The sequence below is a fragment of the Lutjanus erythropterus genome, chromosome 4 (genome assembly GCF_056507025.1).
Source record: "Lutjanus erythropterus isolate fLutEry1 chromosome 4, fLutEry1.hap2, whole genome shotgun sequence".
In the NCBI taxonomy this organism is placed as follows: Eukaryota; Metazoa; Chordata; class Actinopteri; order Lutjaniformes; family Lutjanidae; genus Lutjanus; species Lutjanus erythropterus.
Window position 1 is genome coordinate 22,811,576 of NC_139320.1, and position 20,958 is coordinate 22,832,533.

The 20,958-nt window shown below is 39.3% G+C and overlaps 1 protein-coding gene across 1 annotated transcript in view; it reads left to right on the plus strand.

The window, feature by feature from the left end:
• Nucleotides 1–20,958, plus strand: part of nbeab (neurobeachin b) — a 364,245-nt gene that overhangs the window by 190,616 nt on the left and 152,671 nt on the right. Inside the window, exons 32-34 of the mRNA XM_084717359.1 lie at nucleotides 1,118–1,245; nucleotides 8,624–8,685; nucleotides 17,344–17,408. Coding sequence (XP_084573485.1) covers nucleotides 1,118–1,245; nucleotides 8,624–8,685; nucleotides 17,344–17,408 — 255 coding nt within the window. The remainder of the gene's footprint in view (nucleotides 1–1,117; nucleotides 1,246–8,623; nucleotides 8,686–17,343; nucleotides 17,409–20,958) is intronic.

A 20,958-nucleotide genomic window follows, 5' to 3' on the forward strand; every position in this document is an offset into this window, starting at 1 on the left:
GTTTCAGATTTTATAATGGGTTTGTATTGGGTGGAATGTTCAGAGCCAGAGTGGATGACATCATCGAGAAGAGCTGTTAAATTTTCTGAAAAATTCATATAAAACTTTCTCTCACTCCAACAGTTTTCACTCCACATGCGACATTTTGACATCAAAATATAGGAAAATTCGTGCTGGTTCTCCTCACGCAACTGTGGAACCAAACAGACTTTTGTCATCGTGAGCTCCCAAGGGACCAGAGTGCCCACCAACTGCCAAATAAGTCCCAATGTTAAGAAACTTGGAAATTATAAAGGAAAGCGGAGTGTGACAGTTTTCCAAATCAATGTAAATCTCACGTTTTTGACACCACGAGAATAAAAACTGTTCAGCGTGGTCTCCTGTCTCTTGTGGTGTGTTAGTTTTGGTGATTGTAGTTGTGGTCTTTGAGCTAGAAGCAGGAGTTTGAGAGGTATTTTTGTATTAAATGAACTGTCTCTGCCTCCATTCCTGCAAGGTCAGTCACCGTAGCAATCAGTGACTCAGCTGTTGCTGGGCAGATATGGAAAAAGCTGATTGAGATTGGCTTAATTAAATGCCTAAATCTCATCTAATATCCATGGTTACTCTGCATGCCTAGAAGTGGGATCATTTTAACTCAAACCTTGTGTTTTTTTTCCCCAACCCTACCCAAGTGTTTTCTGTCCCTAAACCAGAGATACTCAACTTGCTTTGCCCAGGGGCACTTTTGTAAATGGCAAAATAAAGGCAAATGTATCTGTCCATTTTTCATTCAATTGCCTGCAACATTGTTATATCAGAAAACATAAAGTTGCATGATGAAGAAATAATGCATAAAAATCTTAGAGGAGTTTTGTAAATCAATGGTTACCTTCTAGATATGGCCCTGAATCTACCATTTCTAATGTCGGCCATTTTGTCCATCATATTGTCTCTCACGCTGACAGTGTGTGACCTATGAACCTAAACAACAGCTGCTATTAATACTGACTAAGTACTTGTAATATTAGTATAGTGATACATATAAAGCATCAGGCACACTTTAAATTTCTTGAGAAATTTTCTAGTTTCTTTTTGTGACTTTTCTGTTGATGTGTTGTTTTTTTTTCTTTGACAGCATCACTACAAAGCTGGAGAGAGCCCTGGAGAAGGTGGCACCCCTGCTGAGAGAGACCTTTGTGGACTTTGCACCCTTCCTGTCGCGCACCCTGCTGGGCAGCCACGGACAGGAGCTGCTCATAGAAGGTACAGATGTTGTGTAGTGCAAGCTGCGTGTGGAGTCGTGTCCCCACCGCCCTGCCGTTGTACGTACTCCGCCGACTGCCTCGGTGATGGATGCGTACACAGTAGTAGGCGTTGACAGGAGAGTCACTATTTTGCACACAAGCTGGGGGTCTGTCACAGTCTGATTAAATCTGCTTTCCCTCACATTCATCTTGTGTGTTTTGTTTTCTTCATGATTCACTCCACATATTGAGGATTATTCCTAGACGTGGTATTTTTAAACATCAGTGTTTCGCAGTCACAACAAATGTCAGGTTGAAATGAATGTTGGAATAATTGGTGGCCTTTGCCTCATGTTGGTGATATTTTTAGTTCTCGAAACTAAGATTGCATCTCACCCTGTTGCTTGGTGTTAAGAGGGGATTTTTGGTCAAATGTTTTCTATTTTATTTCAGAGGAAGAGATTTCTGATGTCTTGCCAAAATCTGAGAATTTAAATGTCCAGTGTGTAAGATTTATGCGGCTTTATGGCAGAAATGGAAAATAATATTCTTAAGTATGTTTCCATTGGTGTATAATCAACTGAAAATAAGAATTATTGTGTTTTTGTTACCTTAGAGTGAGCCATTTATATCTACATAAGGTGCAGGGGCTCTTCCACAGAGGCAGACACGGTGCACCGCCATGTTTTACGATAGTCCAGACCAAGCTGTTTGCAATATGCAAGCTCACTGCTGGATGCCACTAAATCCTACACACTGGTCCTTTAAAAAGGGGTTTTTGTCTTCTTTTGGAATTAAATTGTGGGGTGGAATTTCTGTCAGACATTTAGCCATTGTAGGAAAATCTGAAAATTAAAACTATATTTAAGTACAGTGACCTTTTTCTGCTTTGTGCAGAAAAAAATCGAGCAGATTTTCAGGGCAATCCAATGTAATTTCACTTGAAATGAAGTAGCCTGTAGATTAGGGCTCCAACTAATGATTATTATTATTTCAGTTGATCTGTTGATTATTTTATTTAGATTAGTTGATCAGTTATTTGGTCCATTAAATGTCAGAAAATAGTGAAACATGTCAGTCAGTGTTTATCAAAGCCCAAGGTGATGTGAAAAATGTTTTATTTTGTCCAAAACCCAAAAACATTCAGTTACCTGTCAGAGAGGAATAAAGAGACAAGGAAATATTCACATTTAAGAAGCTGGAATCAGACAATTTTGACTTTTATTCTGAAAAAATTACTCAAACCGACTAATCGATTATTAAAATAGCTGGCTGTTAATTTTAATTGTTGACAACTAATTGATTAATCTTTTTGTAGCTCTATTACAGTGATTCCCAAGGTGTGGACCTGCAGGTGGGCCTCGAGAGGTCATGAAAACTAAATAAAGGTTTTTAATTTTGTAATCACCATAAAATATTTAGGATTATTTTTTTAAAAAGTTAACAGAACTAATAAAACAAAGCCATAGGATTTAAATTACATGTTATTCTTCATTTATCTGACCCAGTTTAACACGAGTTACAGCGTATTTGGTAACCCGTCACATTAACACTGGAACGTATCTTTTATCTCTCGTTGGAGCGATTAGTCTCATGTGTTGATCAAATTTCGGATTAAATGTTTGGATGGACCACAGAAGATCTTCAGAGTTCAAACGGGGCTGTGGCATTCTTCAGCTTGGGAATGGCAGCTCTAGTATAGATGCTTCTTTGTTAAGTTTTCAATAACGTCTCAGAGATAATGCAGTTCATGTTAAAGTGATGGAGCACGGCAAGTAAAACCTGGAATCATGGATGTTTCAGCACGGAGTTGGTCGTCTCTGTAGCATTAAAACAGCTGTCAAGATTAATCTCTTTACCATGACATCATCATAATTTTACTTAAATGGCGTTACAGCAGTCACATTGCATATATTTAAAGTGCTGGTCTGACTGGCTCGGGTGTGCACAGCGTTTACAGAAGTGTTTGTGTGATCTGTGTGCTGCACTCCTCTCTGGGCTCTGCTCTTATTTCCTGGTGACTGTGTGAAGGCTCCCAGTGCCTTTCTCCTCAGGCCCCAGCAGGTTGGCAGTCTCTCATGGTGCTACTTGTGCCTAACCTCAGGGACTGTCTGCCTGCATGTGTGTGTGCACTGCCACTCTTTTCCCCCAGCTTGTTTTGGCTTGTGTTCACAAGAACACACTGTCACCACAGCCAGCACACGCATGAGTGTGTGTATGTGACTGTGAGTGTCTGCAGACGTTTGTCTGTGTGAGCGTGCACAGTGTGTAATGTGTGTGTGTGTGTGTGTGTGTGTGTGTGGCCTCCAGTCTCTTGACTTGCAGTTTGCAGAAAGTGAAATGATATCTCTGCCTTTTCTCACTGCCAAAGTTTTTTCTTTTAACTGTAAGCTCAACCAATATTAGTTTCAGGAGTCTATACAGAGAATGACAGCAGGCTGAAAGAATGCACTCCCATGACTTTATTAAAGCTGCTTCCTGAACGAATTGTTTGAAACGTGTCCGCTTTCCTAAGGATACTTTATTTGTATACTGTTCACACTGCCAGTTATGTTTAAATTATTTAATTACTGTCAATACTGTAGAGTTTTAAATGATAAAATTCAACCATTATATTCAGGTTTGCTTAGCTTATTTTTCTTATTGAGCAGCTAGATCTTAAATTCAAAGACATATTAATTGTTTTAAAATCAGGATTTGTTTTAAAAGAGAAAAGAAGAAGAAAAGAAATATATTTACTGTACTGGAACATTAAATTACTCTGCTATATCATCAGAGGTTAAGGATACATGTTGGTTGAATTCTAATTCTGGCTTGTCCAACAGCAAAACAGGGAGCATGTTCTGCTTTGAAATTTCTGTTCCAGGCTGGAACGTCTCTTTATGATTGTATTGAGCAAAATGTTAATGAAGTCTGGCGGGCGGTAAGGCAGGCAGTCACTGAACTCCAACTCCAGAGTGTGTATTTTCAGAGCAGATCAACTTAAAGCGCAGGACTCGTCCTCACTTGTCATCGTCTAAGAATAATGTTGCGCTCAGCTTGCGCTTGTGAAGCTTCTGTCCCTGCAGCCTGCAGGGAATAAGCTATGGTCTTACATATTGCTCCTTTAAAATGTCTCAACTCCAGTCATCATGTGCTAACCTCGCGCTCATTCATTATGAGGTTCTATATAGAATTCATTTTGGTAAATCCAGGCTAGCTGAGAGTTACCTTGGCTGAGATCCAAGGTGTGACATTTGCTTTCCGTCACCAGCAGATCTGACCCATATGCTTTGATTTTTAACTCCCTTTGAGATATCTTAGGAGTCCACAAATTGCCATCTTTGGAGCACCAAATTATTTGTTCTTAGTCTTGAACAATAAACATGAGGTTGTTAACTCCTCTGATTCACTGAAGGAATCTGTTAGCCTGAATATCTCCTTCATCACCATCACTGTCTGGGTGGTTTACAGATATAATGTGATATTTAACTTTAGAAAACAATAAATATACTTTGACATGATCAAAAGAAAAGTGGGGGGCTTTCCTTTCTTATTTTGCAAACCTGTCAGTGTGTTACCTCTGGAGCAGGGACCAGATGGTGTTGAAAAGATGTGCCCTAATTTTACTCAAATCATGCTGATTTTGTCATTATTAATTATATCCTTTATGAAACCACAATCACCAGATGAGACAGAGACGTGCAGGGTTTAACATTAGGCAAGCAGTTGGGCAAGTGGGTCAGAAATCTACTTGCCCAAAGTCACTTAATTCTCACTTGCCCTTGGACAGATTATTTTATTTATCAGCTGTTAGCAAACAACAACAAAAACTTAAGTAAATTGTCATGTTTAATCCCCATCATGTTAAATGTTTAATAGTGAAAAATGTCCATTCCAGTTTTTCAAAGTCCAAGGTGATGTCTTTAAATGTTTTGTTTTGTCTGTCCAAAGATATTCAGTACAGTCTACATCACAAGAAACAGAGAAAAGCAGGAAATATCCATATATTGAGATTTTCTGCCATTTTTGCATTCAGAGTCAATTAATCATTAATCAGGCAAGTGGACAATTTTTATTTTTGAGCCCTGACATGTTTAATGTAGCATTTTTTTCTTTGGCCATTGCTCTTGCTTATAAGCCTATAAACATGTCTCTCAGTCTCTGGCTTATAAGCCAGAGACTGAGAGACATTATAGATTTTTTTTTAACTTTTATTCTCTGATACTCCTAAGGCAGTTTTCTGTCTGTTTTGTTGTGTTTTTCTTGGGATTTATTACTGGTATTTAATTTAAGTGACCAACCATGGCAAGCTTACTCCTGTGAACGGTCTTATTTATTTGATATTATATAAACCAATCCTGTCATTAAATGGACATTTGAAGTATTACTAACTGCTTTAAATATTTCCATTCCAGCCGGTAAAGTTCCACAAACAGTTTTTCCTTCATATATCATCCACATGCCATATACACTACACTGTATATACATATGTAAATGTCCATGTGGGTATGCCAGGCACATGTGGCTGAAAGGCTACTGACTCAAGCTCAGGGGAAAGGAATGAAAAATCAGGTAGCATAGCCTTGACAAGTGTGAATATGTCTGTTACCCTTTCACTCAAAGTCTGTCAGCGGACTGACCAAGCTGACAAACCAGAGCTGAGCTGAGAGTGTAACCCCACAAACAAGGTCGTAGACAGACAGCTCGGGCCCCGGTGCTCCTCACCAGACATGTTTAACCATGTCTGGGTCTGTGAGAAGTTCTCCCTGACACGGATTAGAGCGGGTTTATCAGACAAAACTAACACACAGATTCACCACATGCAATTTTAAAGTGGTAAATAATCAATTAATTTGACAAGAGGTTGTGTGAGGTGGTTATAGATGGTCCGTGTGTTTACTACTGTAGAAGGTGGTCGGCACGCTCGCCAGTTAGGAGACGCAGAGAGGAGTACCAGCTCGAGATGGACAGGGTCAGCACCAAAAGGTATTATAGCCACTTAAAGAAGGTCCACCCCCAAAAAATATATCAATATTAATCTGAATTTAAGTTGCCTAGCACATACATTGCAACGCTTTTTTTTTTTTTTTTGGGGGGGGGGGGGTAACATTACAGCATTACAAATAAGATAAGAGAAAAGATTTGTTGATTTGTATGTGTGTTTCAGTTTCTAATTGTATTGGTAATGTAAATCTAATTATTTGATTTACTGAAGGGATCCTGTTCTATTTTATGTTTATTCTCCTTTATTTATGTTTCTTCTATTTTAATCAAGTTGTCTGTGTTTTTTCATGTTTTTTGTTATTGTATTTTTTTCTGTTTTAGTTTAAAAAAAAATCGACATCAGTTTAAGTGCACACTATATTACGAATAATTTCATTGCTTTACCTTGTTGTCAGACGGTCTTGTCTGATGGGAAGCTGCAGGACAACGAAGATGCTGGTCTGCTGTTTCGTCAATCTGTTGGTTTGTTTGTATCACTCTGTGACTTTGGTGTTAGGTGAACAGTTCAGACTCACCAAAGTTGCACAATAAAACAAACTAGCAGAATGAAACAGTGCAGACTTCCATTTCTGATGGCAAGATAAATTAAAATTGAAAATTTAATTAAAAATTAAAATGATAATGTTTTTTTTTGTTGGTAGACTTTTATTAAGCAGCAGTAGTTCATTACTTGCTGGTACTCCTCTCTGCTTCTCCTAATTGCTGACCAGTATCGTCTCTAGCTAATAGATTAGCTATCAATACATATCTCATACAAATAATCTGAACTATCCCTTTAAATCTGACTTGATTGCGCCTCTCAGGTCGGTCCTAGCTACAGCGTGTGTGTGCGATTTTGCTGTTCCTCCCTCTTTCTCCTTTTCTTCTCAGTCCTTCCCAGGCTCACAGTTGAAATACTGTGATGTAGTGCAAAGGCACTCCATTTACTAGTAATTACCAGCCATCCATCACTCCCTAGATTGCCCGGGGTCGAGCCCCCCTGTGCCCCCTGTGCCCCTTTGCCTCACCCTACTCCTTCACCCCCCCTGAAGACATGTGGTCACTGCGGCAATTATGTCGAGTGCACCCTGAGCTTTACACTTGGAGTTGGTGGCTGAGGCCTGCGTGTGAACACTGCTGCTGTTGTGATGCCTGCCGCCTGCTCCTTGCTGTCCCCTGAGTGGCCCGGTCTGCCGGCACATTGCCCCACAATGCCACATTCACCCGTGCCTTAACCCTGGCCTGTTTACAGGAAAGGACTGGCAGGCCGTGTTTAAATAGAATGCATTTAGTTTGTCTACCAGCACAAGGCCAGGGTCAGTCGGCCACCTGACTCCTGTGTCAGAGCGGACTGACTTATGGCTCGGCGTGTCACAGCTATAACAAGAGGTCAGCCGTGGCACTCTGTGTACAAGAGCAGGGTCACATCCTCTCAGAGTATTTACAATACGCTCCCTCGGACAGTCTGCGCTCTCATGAATAGAGATGGATGGAGAAACAGTGACCAACAGATCCGTCCTTCCAGTGTTCGGAATATTTTACATTCCGTGTTACATTGAATGATATTTACGCAAGAAAAAAATGTCTACTGAATCTTAATATCAAGTTATGATATTAACTTCTTGTTTTTGTTTAGCATAGTCTCTATACCAATATATTGCCTAGCTCTACATGGAATGCTATTTTCTGATTGACAGTATTAAAAATTTGTCTTTCTGACAACTGCCAAGTTAACTAAAATCTTAGAGATTAAGAATATTTTGTTGTCTCCCCTGATTGACGCCCTGCAGTAGATGAAACAATGGCCGCCCTGTGGTGCAGAGTTCTACTCCTGCCAGCCTGTAATGAGTCCTACAGGGCTGCATTCTTTCCTCTACTAATGACTGCACCCTTAATGGTTCTCGCCAAGTGCAGCAGAAGGAGCTGTAGGTGCAGAAAACGAGACCAGTTGCCGCCATTGTTTCTGCAAATGAGCTTTTCACACCTGCCCTTGTTTCATTAGAGAGTTGTCGGCTTCTGCGGCTCACCATCTACGGAGCGGAGATGAGGGAAGAAGCTGTGAATGTCTGTGTTCGTGTCTGAGAGTGTGTGTGCGCGTGTGAAGGTAGATGTTTGTGTGTGTGGAGGGGGTGTTTGCATCTGTTCTGTGCAGGTGCGATTTCTTTTACAATTTTATGATAAGCAATTTGGAAGCACCATTTAGGGGGCTTACAGATTGATTGACAGAAAACTCTGGCTAAAATGTTCCGTATCCCAAAAACAATCAACCTTTGTCCAAGTTTGCAGAAATTTAAAACGGAATATTTATTTTTAAAATATTGTCTGCACCTGCAACATAAATTATAAAATAACTACCTATAATATCCTCAGATATTGTGTGTTAAACACTTCATGGTTAATATCTGATTCTTTCATCTGGCTTGTCTCTACAGGTTTGGTGTGTATGAAGTCAAGCACCTCAGTGGTGGAGCTCGTCATGCTGCTTTGTTCTCAGGTGAGCTTTTAATCTTTCTCTTCCTCTTTCCCAGCCTCCCTTTGTCTTTTTCTCCAGATCCCATCCTCTCTTCTCTCTCCTGTCTAAATATGCATCTCACTAGTATGGTTCTCTCGATAACATATTTTCTGTTAGCAGCATGTGGAGATCTGTTAGAAGCTGTTTTCACCCCCTGATGAGTATAAAATTAAAGGTGAAATATGTAACAGCCTAGGGTGCAAAAATGGGTACTGCACTCACCTCTACAACATTTTAATAAAAGATCCATTTTAAACACACAGAAAATAGGTTCATTCTTCATCCTGTCAAAACTGCAGATATTTTGTAATTGTATAAATTTCTGTTTCACATTTGATGATATGCTAATGGCACTTTTTTGTGGGCAAAATGTTCATTAAGTGATGAGATACTAATAGAGCTGCAGTGGTTAGTCGATTAGTCAGTTAGTCCAGTGGTTTTTTAAATCTGGGGACTAACAGGGGATTTAAAGTGAGTTGTAGCTGATTCCCAGTCCAAGGAAAAATAGAATATTTTAACTGTTAACAAATTGTTTGGAAGTTGGAACAACGATGGAAGAAATAGGTTTTACCATTTTGATTGATTTTAATTTATAGTGATCCTAGTTTGATCATTGATTGATTACAAAGACTTTATTATCTTAAAACCTAAAAAATATTTTTTTACATACTCAGAGGGGATTTCTTAAGACAAAATCTTCTCAGATTGTGGGTTCTATGGCCTGATGAGCTCTATTGTGGGGCTCCTTGACATGAAAAAGTTTGGGAACTCTTAGATTAGTCAAACAAAAGAAAAATTAGTTGTCAGCATCTTTGAAGAGCCTGACTGGTACTGGATTTTTTGGGGAGTAAAAACAGTTTCAATATAAATATATAAGTATACTGATATTCTTTAAACTTTAAATGTTTTTTTAAGAATTACAAATAACTACAGATTAAAAAAACACCAAGTAAGAAAAAGAATCAAATAGACATAAAACTGTACTTATAAAAGCAAAATAAATAAATAAATAAAAAGGATATACATGCAGATACCAATACAGACCGATACAGCTGTGCTCAACCAACATCAGGCCAATAATATCACCTGACCAATACATCGGTCTTGCTCTACTATTGATAATTGATTTATCATCTCAGTCATTTTTCAAGCAAAAATGTCAAACATTTTCTGGTTCCAGCTTCTTAAATGTAAATATTTGTTGCATTTCTGTCATCTATGAAAGTAAAAGAAAAAAATTTTGGTTTTCCCAAAAGACGCAATTTTAAGACTTTTCATTTTTCACAATGTGTTGACATTTTAGAGACCAAACGTTTAATGGATTAATCGTGAAAATAATTGCCACATTAATCAATAATGAAAATAATCATTAGCTGCAGTCCGACATACAGACACACACAGCCGTCTGAGAATCCGGTGCCTTTCTCACTACACCCCTGAGCTTTAATCCTGAGCCCTCCTTTAGAGAATGAGCTCCACCTCATGCAACGCCGCAAGTGACTGATCACCTCCGAGCTGACCCTCTGAATCTCTTGTTAAGCCCTTGTTTTAGAGAAGGTCAGAGCCCCGATGTAGCAGTTAGAACAGGAGATATTTAACATACCTTCTGTCAGCCCATCAGTCTTGCGTCGGGAGCCCATAAGGAAGCCATTACTTGGTGCCTCTTTGTGGATCCAGACTGCAGGGCCGGAGCCTTGAGGAGGTGGATTGCCACTATGTGTGCTCTGTGGTATCCGCAGTCCAAAGCCCTCTTCTGCAGGGAGCTCAGCCTCTGTTATATGGAGGCCATTATTCAGGGGCTTTTCCTCCAAAAAAACCTACATAAATGGGGGCGGCCGGCGTTGAGTTATTGTCGCTCTTTTGAAGGTTTTCGACAGGCTCCTTTTTGCGCTGCTTTTCTGTCTGTAGAGTATCTGTGGGAAGTTGCTTTTTCCAGCTCGTGGATTTATTGCAGATGAGAGCGTCAGCATGCTGTTAAGGGTCTGAGTCCATCCCCCCTTCACACAGATAGCATTACTGCGGCTCCAGAGGTTCCTGCCATTAGAGGCTCTGGGGATGAAACCCAGGCTGAGATATCGATCAGATGGCGAGGCCTTGAAACTGGACCGTACGGCTCAGTGTCCTTCTACAACCTCTCAGATAGAGATGAGACATTGCTTTGTATCCTGATACTGCGCCAACAGTAATGGATCCTGTTATGTTGCCAGATAATATGATTTTAAAATTACACTGTAAGGTTGGTTTTGCACGGTGAAACTTTAACAAAACTTTAGTTGGTTGAAACTAGAAGTGAAGCTAAGTTGCAGTTGAGTCTCTCTGCAACACAATTAAAACTTAGACACAACCACAACAGTTGCAAAACTTTCTGCAATTTTTTTCTGTTTCATTGCTTTATGAAGTTAATGTAGAGCAATGTTTGGAACATTTTTGAATGCAATAAATAAACAAATCTGATTCTTGAAGTGACAAGACACTCTTGAATGTGAGTTGGAGTCGACTACTTCAGTGCCTGCGGCCTTTAATGTCAAAAAGCCGACACAGACTAAGTATGTTTCCATTAAAATAAGAATTGTTCTGGTTTTGATGCCTTAGAATTAGCTCTTTCCATCTGCAGAGGGCTTGGGTCCTCTTCCTTAAATGTCACCATGATGCACTGCCATGACAGTATCCCAGAACGGACAAACCAAACACTGACCCTCGATGAGCCGTTGGTGATTTTCGTAACCGCTGTAGGTTCTTCTGTATGTTTGGGAAGGGAGAGACGGTGCAAGCTGACCTCCTGATGTCACTAAATCCAACACTCTGCTTCTTTTATTCTTTATTGAACATATTGTGGTATAATTATTTTGGGAATTATGCATGACTGATATTTTTTAAATCAACATTTTAAAAAACTCCCATTTGTTCTATATTAGTTCTTTGATGAGACAAAGCTGATATATGCAGAGCTATTTCATTAGTAAATATGTTTATTCTGACTGATAATCACACACAGTACCTAATTAACGTCTTTGTTATCACATACTGTATCTTACATACTTTGAAGCCTCCTCTTTGGCTGACATCACTATAAAATGCCAACTTCAACGTATCCCTCACATATTTCAACATTAATGTTTTAAGACGGAGGAGGGCACTTAGCTGACCTTTAGTCCCTCTCTGTTTTGTGACCTGTCAGCTTTATGAATGAATTAGTGCTAATGATCTGCCTTTTCTTATTTATGCATACTAATCACAGCAATCATCGTGTGGCTGGCCGCGGCTGCAGACACCGTGTGTCTCTCCTCAGCCCGGGCAGCTGAATGAAAAGGTCAAGCAGCTCTGTTTCTTGTAACAGCTTAAACATACAGGGGGGGGGGGGATCTCGAATGGAGCCACAGAGATTTAGTGATGGAAGGCCTCCAGATGTGGAGAGTATAACGCAGCAAAGCAGAGCAGATAAAAGCAAAGAGCTCCCGCGCACTGACAGGTTGGATTGAAACACCACAAATACTTAGTGCCCTGCTGAATTTCAGGAAGATGAAAGTGGGAGGAGAGAAAAACCAGCAGGGGCCAGCAGGCTGGTCTCTGAGCTGGGAGTTGTGGGATTTTTAGGTCCTCAAAGAGGTGGTGGATTTTTCAAAAATTGATGAAAGAGTGGTACCATTTCCCCAAGTGAACCTACAGCATCATCATCGATTGTCTTACATTTCACACTGTTGCAAGTTGTGTCAACAAATTCACCAGCTCATTATAGAGCTTCAACAAGACAGGAGCCACCAAAGACTTTCAGCCCTCCATAGGCTTACAGGACTATATGTTGTCCCCCACCTCCTCTTACTGTTGTACATTACTCAGCCCATCCTACTGTGCTGCTCCACCTGCTTCTTTAACATGTCATCTGTTACTAACTGGACTAAACCAACACGCATAGCCAATACCACTGCCAGAATAATAGGTCTCCCCTCACCCAACCTGACAGAACACAACCTCACACAGGACATCACACACCCACTCGACCACCATCTGACCCTACTGCCCTCTGGGCGCAGGTACAGAGCTCAAGAGCCTGATCCCAGCTGCCATTGCTGCCTTAAATAAGAGACCTTGTTGAATGTATTCTCTGACCTACATATGTTGTTGTTGTTTGCGATTTGTCTTTCGAATAATTTTGTTTGTTTATTGACCAGCGTGTACAATGCTGTACACTTTGGGGTGAAGTCTATCTGTGTAGCAGTGGTTGGAGATATTGTATATTTAGAGAACCTAAAAGGAGCATGTGTAAGACGAATAATATGGGTCCTAAAATGGAGCCTTGGGTTCCATAGGTGATAGGAGCAGACAAGGGGAAGAGGTTACCAGTTTTGACAGAAAAATATAATTTCTTTCACCTTTGGCGAACTGTTTGGTTGTATACACACATGTACCATATTCTTCTGTTTCATTCCTCTCATAAATATTGTTACCAGCAGCAGCAGGCAGCTGTTTTTACCAAAAAAGCTCAGGGAAACGACCTGTATACAACCTGTCCAACACCAAGCACCAGTGCCAAGCAGTTTGTGAAGTTATTTTTCTTGGGTGTTTGTTCTTAAAACTAAACCATAGTTAAAAATTGAGTGCACTTCCATTTGTCAGGTCATCTGAAACATGACTAAGAGAATACTAACGCTGGCCACGCCTGCTGGATATGTAAATGTGCACCCGTTAGCTTAGAAGTTAGTCACAGCAACAGTATAGGTCAACAATATGTCAAGGCTGTTTTTCAGTTTGTTGTGGAGCTTTTCTGCCACCCAAAGGCCAAAAATCTCAATTTATGCAGCTTTAAAGCCCAGTTTTTCATATCCGAGCAACTAAACAAACTTCCAATGGCAGGAGGTGCTGCACTCTGATCGTGGTCTGCATTTACATCAAGGATTGCATCTCTTTTTTTAAGCAGCTGCATGTCAGGCCTAATTCCCTTCAAATGGGCAGCAGAGGACTTTTTAAAATCTCTGCAATCAAAGACAGCCTCCTCTGGGAGCTCTGTTCTCCAGTAAAAAAAAAAAGTGAAGAAAAAAAGCGCCTCTGAAGTGCTATCTCAGCTGTCAACAAGCATACCTCAGACAAGATACCAAATTTGACTAGTTCATGCTATACCTCCACTGACCTGCTGCCATTCTCCTGGCAACGCCCGAGTGTCACATCTGCCTGCCTTGATTTCCGTATTTATTTTTGTCACGTGAGCGCGGTGCAAGTGGAACCTCAGAAGACTGGCTGTACATGATCCCTGTCCAAATCAAGAACAGCTTATTCCAGGCAGATACTGTTGCAGAGGAAGGGGGTCACGGGGAACATTTGGAGACCAGATGCTCAGCAGTTTGTCAGCACCATCTCCCTGATTTAACGCATCGTAGGGTCAGACTGTGTACTCTTGCGTGAACCGGTATGTGTCAGGCACGACAACTGTGTACAAAAACACATGCCCATACATAATAATGTCAGTGTCAGTTATCCTGGCGCTGTACACAACAAATGCTGCTTACCTTGTCCAGATATCGTCTTAGAACAAGCAGCTGTTTTGTATGTACAGCTACAGATTGTTTATCTCTATATATTTTTCTGTTGAAAATCGTAGTACTGTAGTTACTGTAAATTTGAAATGGTTGCTTTCAAAGGCTCCTTATCAGAGGTGGTAAAAGAAATGTGAATGTGAAAAAGTACAGGTTCTGAAATGTAATCAAAGTATAAAAGAAAAAAGTCACACTCTGAAAGACAGAGAGTACCAGCTGTTTTTGCGCAAAGCTAGCTGAACCTCACATTTTGCCCTTTTCAGCTTGTTACGTCTTTTATGTCATTTCCTTCTTGTTATGACTTTTTTGTCTTGTTCCGATTTTTATATCTTGTTGCATCTTTCACATTTTGTAACTTTTTTTGTTTCGTTATGTCTTTTGCGCAGTTTTTCATTTTGTTTCTTAATCGTCTTTTACATCTTGTTACAGTTTTTTTTCTACATCATGTCTCTTATCTTTATGTCTTGTGAGGTCTTCTATGTCTTGTTAAGACTTTTTTGACCTGTTACATTTTCTATGTCTTGCTATGTCTTTATTGTTATTATGTGTTTTAGATCTTTTTTTGACTTGTTACATTTTTCTCATCTTCTTACATCTTTCATATCTTTTTTTGTCTTTTTACGTGTTTTATGTAGTTATTTCTTCCTGTTACGTAATTTTCATCATGTTACATCTTTAACATTGTTTTTGTCTTTTTATATCTGTTTTGCGTGATGTGCACTATGGACCAACAAATTGTGTTATTGTTCCATCCGTTTAGGTTATAATCAATCTTGGGAAGGAATCAGTGTTGGGAAGTTGGCGCACAATGATCTAAAATAAAAGTAAAAATTTCCCTCAAATGCATTAAAACTAAAGTGACAAGCCTGTTTTGGATTCGTAGAGAGAAAGTACAGATATTTGTGTTCAAATGTAGGGTGTAAAAGTAAATACACCCAAAAGGAAATATTTGACTAAACTACAGATAAATGAAAACTCTACTTTAGTAAGTAACAAAGTATTTGTACTTAGTTACTTCCCACCTTTGCTCATTATATATATATATGTGTGTGTGTGTGTACATATATATGTATATATATATGTATATCTATATATATATATATATATATATGTATATATATATATATACTTTAGTCGCCTTTAGGAATGAAAATCTTATTCCTTTCATTGTCCTCTGTTCTCCCTCCTCTTTTGAACTGTGGCCTCCTCTGTTTTCTCTTCCATTTGCACCTCAGTGAGGGCACAGGAGAGCTGAATTTCCCACAGTGAAAGGCGCGCTCTCAAACTGCTTTTTAATCATTTCCAGAGCATGTTGTGAGACAGCAAGTGCTGGCACTCTGGCCCGGGGCTCGGATCCCTTCCAGGCGTATACTGCAGGGCTCAGTGAGCCTGCTCGGTAATCTGTCACTGTAAGGGACAGGGGAAATGGCTGTATTTAAGTGAGAGGATACAGTTTCATCCCACAATTACATCTCTCCTGTGTTTACAGATCTTTTCACAGAGGAAGAAAGGATGGTCACACATGCTGCGCAGGGTTTCAGATTTTTTTTTATAGACATCACTTTTTTTCCTCAAATGATATATGAACTAAATGCTTTCTTTACGTACTTGAATTACAAGCTATGAAATGTAATCCAAATTACACTTTCAGAAATATGCAGTTTAGATGGTGAAATGTGAGTCTTGCGTGTGTGAGTCATGCATTTATGCATTTTGATACTTTTACTTTGCTATTTTAACTTTTGGTGTATGCATGGCAAAGATGTTTGAGACAGTGCTTTTTTTCATAACTGTGACTTTTTTTTTTTGGAGTAAAACTGGTCAAACTGACATTTTTTTCTTAATTCCACATATAAGATAAATAATGGTGTGATGTTAGGTTGGGTTTTATTCATAACTTCTTTATACCATGTTTATTGGCTTTTTGTTCATTTTAAAACAAACACGCAAAAAAAAAAAAAATCACTCACCCATCCCCAATAACACAGCATTCTCAGTAAAAAGAGACACTTAACAAACACAACATTAAAAATTAACAACTAAGGCAAGGAAAAATTAGGTAACACTTTATATTACTGTGTGTGTAATAAGTGTTAGTTAAGAAGTAATAAGACCCTTATGAGATGCTTGTTAACATTAATGTGTTAATAAGACTATATAAGTGCTAACAATAGCACAATAAACATGTTTATTGTTAGATTATAAGACTTTTGTAACCACTTATCACTTAAAGAAAGTCTTTATAGACTGCTTAAGAATGTTAATGAAACCCTTTTGGATTTCTTATAATTGTTTATAACAATGTTACAAACATTTTTATTTAGTTTAACTTACCTGTGATATCATTGTTAAACATTAACTAAGCATTTGTTGTGGTTTTATTAATATTTCTACATACTTATTTATCAGCAGAGGGAAAAAAAAGCCTGAAATAGTAATATATTAAAAAAAATATCTTGGGTAACTGTTTAAAAATACACAATAAAGCACTGTTCACACTTGAAGACCAGTACCTCGCAAATGCATGATTGTAAGTGCATAATGGTTAATCGCTTATAAATAAAAGGAAGTATGCAGACATTTTTTAATTAAGTCACAACAAAAGCTTGGTAAAGGTTTACCAGCGATATAATTGGTAAGTTAGTTGATGATCTAAATGTGTTTTTAATGCTAATATAAACAAACTCACAAGGCATTTCTTAACAATCTCAAGCTTTCTAACAATAAACATGTTCATTATGTTATTGTTAACACTTAAATAGTCTTATTAACAGATATTATTTTCATCTTATAAGGGCTTTATTACCCATTAACTAACATTTATCACCAGTATTTGAATATAAATTATTACCAAAAAGTAGAAAAACATACATACAAATACACAAGAAACAAAATAAAATATATATACACAAGTAAAACTATTTAAACAAAGACAAAAAAAGGGGGTATGTATACACACACACACCTGAAAGATTATAAACATAATCAATAATTAATTTAAAAAATCTGAAGTAATTCAGTCATCATCTTATTCTCACTCTCTATTCTCAACCATGTTACCAGAAAATGCAGAGCTTCTGTAAGTAACAGATCGCAAAATCTCTCATTTCAGGAATGGCAGAACTCCATTCAGAAGAACGCTGGCCTGGCCTTCATCGAGCTAATCAACGAAGGAAGGTAATGTATCCGTTCACTGTAATACATCACTCAGCAGAGCAGTTTATTCATCCTATGCACTTTAAAACCAAACATCTTCTCCCTGGTGGCCTTAAAAAAGCTTGTTGGAATGAGTAGGAAGGCAGAGATTAGCTCTAAGCTTCTTGTTGGTTGCTCTGTAGGGGGTAACGGTAAATAAGGTTGTGGTGATTGTGGTAAGAATATCAACACTAGAGTGCGGTCACCCTCTCTTATTTCCTGCCATCTTACATCTCTGCCTGTTTGACTGTCCACCCCAGTGTCTGCGTTTCTCTTTCTCTTCCTCTTGTCTCTGGGTGTGGCCAGACTGGGTTTTCCATAGAGCAGATCAGGGGCGGCTCAGCCTCCTTGTCCATCTGCTGACCCATCTGGCCAGGCCGTCTCTGTGCCCGGTCTCTCGCCGCAGCCCAGCCAGGCTTCTCCGAGTCCCCCGCTGGCCCTGGAACAAAGAGCTTCAGTCAGTAGGGCCACACGGCGCTGTCCAGGGTGCTGCTGACAGATACATAATTTCCCAGTCTTACTCAAGTCTCTGCACACCTGCTCTGCTTAACTAGGCAGATCTAGAGGTAGCTGGAGTCGAGTAAATCTGTTTGCCTTACAAGGCGTGGCTGACAGGGTATTTGCTGTTTGTGTTGTGTGCTGTTCTTCTGTTTCGTGATGCAGCTGTTAGAATGCAAAGCTGCTATCAAGCAGCTATCAAACCGATCACTTAATTTTAGTTATCACTGCTCCTCTTTAGCAAGACCATAGCTGTGAGCCAGCATCCATGTCAGAGTGGTTTCCATGTTGACACAGTGTGTCCAAACACATGCAGTATTATTTTCTGCATGCAGCTCTGTCAAGACAGTGTCTTTAAATGTCCAGTGTTTAAACCTACTGGGATTTATTGGCAGAATATTACAGAAATTGAATCAGAGTTACACAATGTGGTAAAATAAATCATATTGTGATTATTTTGACAGATATTTCAATATGAGTCACGGTTAGTGGGAATTTGCATTTTTGCATCACAATTTTAATTTTCAATTTAAAAAAAGAATCATGATGATGTGACATTTGTTGGGGTCTGTACCAAACAAACATTTTTTTCTTACATCTGCAGAACATTTGTAGGCCAGAGTATCTCTGCCACACTACAGTCCTTCATTATAATGCTGTTTAGCCGCACATTTTTCCATTTGAATATTGCACTTGGCTATATTGCAATTTGGATAATATTTCTGTTAATTGTGCAGCCTTAAATGGGATATAATGTTCTTAAGTATGTTTTCATTAGTGTATAATCACCTGAAAATAAGAAAAGTTGTATTTTGTTACCTTAGTATTAGGGTTGGGTGAGTTGAAATTTACCAACTGGTCAGCGCCGGCCCAGCAGCCAACAATCGCCAATGTGTTTGCTTTTCAGCTTGGAGATGTGTGCGAGTTTGCTACTTTACGTTTGCTACATCCAATAAATCAACAAATGAATAATTTTTTCAATATTTATTCAAATTTAATTTATATTTTTATCTGTAGCTATACTCTTAGTATTGTTTTGTTTGTCCTGTTTGTCTTGTCTGGTCTGTTTAATTGTACCCCATATATAAATAAGAAGCAAACACATAATACTGATTCTCACTCTGCATCAGTGGGTCTGATAGATGACACTATCCTCTTAGTGACCCAAACCCATCTCTGTCAGAGAAAACACTTTTGCAAATCCAGGGGAGCGTGGCTTTGCACTGTACTGTGTTCCTTGTGCCATCTTAAAATAAAATAAAAAAATATTATGTATAAAAAATGAAAAAGAAATATCCTCAAACCTGTTTTTAAAGCAATATAACCAAACACCTTCTGAAAGACGAGCTTTAATTTCCTCGTTAACTCAATAAAGCTCACTTCATTCTGACTTTCCAGACAGAAACAAAATAAACTCACCAAAACTGTCCTGGTGAGTCTTTCCACTGTAACCATCACCAACTCTCATGTGCAGACCATTAATTAGCAAAGTAATTTCTCTTGCACACCTGGAAGAGTTGAGGCAAAGTAAAGAGCTACAGGACTGACCATGTTGACCACTGACTTGTCTTAAAATGGATGCAGAATATGTTGTACTTTCAGGCACACAACATAAAATGGTTTGAAAGGTAATCTGACAAACAGACAAACAAACATTCCCAAAGACCAGTTGTACTGATCTGATAGATTATTGGACAGGATCTGTCCCCAAACTGTTTGTACAATCAATATTCGTATTGATAGTGTAAGCTATCTATAAAATATTAAAGCAGAAACGTGGTAGAGAGTGTGCATGTTTTTTTTTTTTTCCAACTCCAAATATCTCTCGTCAACATGCTTTCTCATCTATTCTTGGTTTGAAAACAAAGCTTGGCGTCGTCAGCCTCCGTCTTTGAACAGCGAACGTCTGTCTATTAATGAGTGCCTGTCAACTGTTAAAGAGGCAATAGCAGCTGATGAATGCAGCCTCGGGATTGCTGCCTCTCCTTGGGACAGACGGGAAATTACAATCTGTATCAAGCACTGGAGAGGAACAGGGGATGCTTTAATTAAAACAAAGCTAGCCTAATGGTGTGTAAAATGGCATGTAATCTACACACAATAGCCATGGTGTTTTCAATTATTAAAGATACTGGAATTTAAATGTGAATGTGGGTGGAGACCGCGGAGCCGCCAGAGTCAGCCATGTGAGAAGTTGTTCACGGCCAGACTTGTCAGCAATACAGACGCTGGGTTGATGTTCTGGTCAGCGGGATGGGATGCTCAGTCAATCAGCAGCGTGCCGGACAGGCTTCGATGCTCTAATGACGCTCCATTCGCTCCTTAATGCTACAGAGGGATCTGTCACTGACCTGCAGCCCTGCAACATAACGCAGACAAATGATGCTGTTTACGAGGCTGCTCTTTCAACAAGCACAATGTTGCACCATCTTGACAAGCCTTAAAGGAACAGTTCACCCTAAAATCAAGAAACAGATTTTTCCTCTTACCTGTATTGCTGTTTATCCATTTAGATTGTTTTGGTGTGAGTTGCATATGATGAGACTGATGGGACTAAATGGTACTCTAGTTAGACCACTAGTTTGTGGCGCTCAAAGCATGTTTGGAAAACACTACAGCCGTGTGTGTCTTTCCAGTAATCATGACCCTGTTACTCAAGATAATCCACAGACTTTGTTGCGAGCAGTTTTATGTAGGAACTAATTTCTTTCCACACCTGCCAACCATATCACTGCACGGACAGGAGCGTGCATGTATTTAGGGAGGAGAAGATGTGCTCACGACAGTGCGGGATGTGAACAGTAATGGTTTCCTTGTCAGCTGAGCTGTAACCTCTCATCCATGAGTAGATGCACACTTCCCTCTGCACAGTGATACAGTTGGTGGGTGTAGTTTGGTCGAAAAAAAATAGTTCCTACATCAGACTCATTCAATTGGTGGCCTGCAGCAGCCACACAAAGATAACATCAGTTCACGTTCATCAACATCAGTTCACACTAGCAATTTACTGCAGCTAAAAGCAAGAAGTGCACAG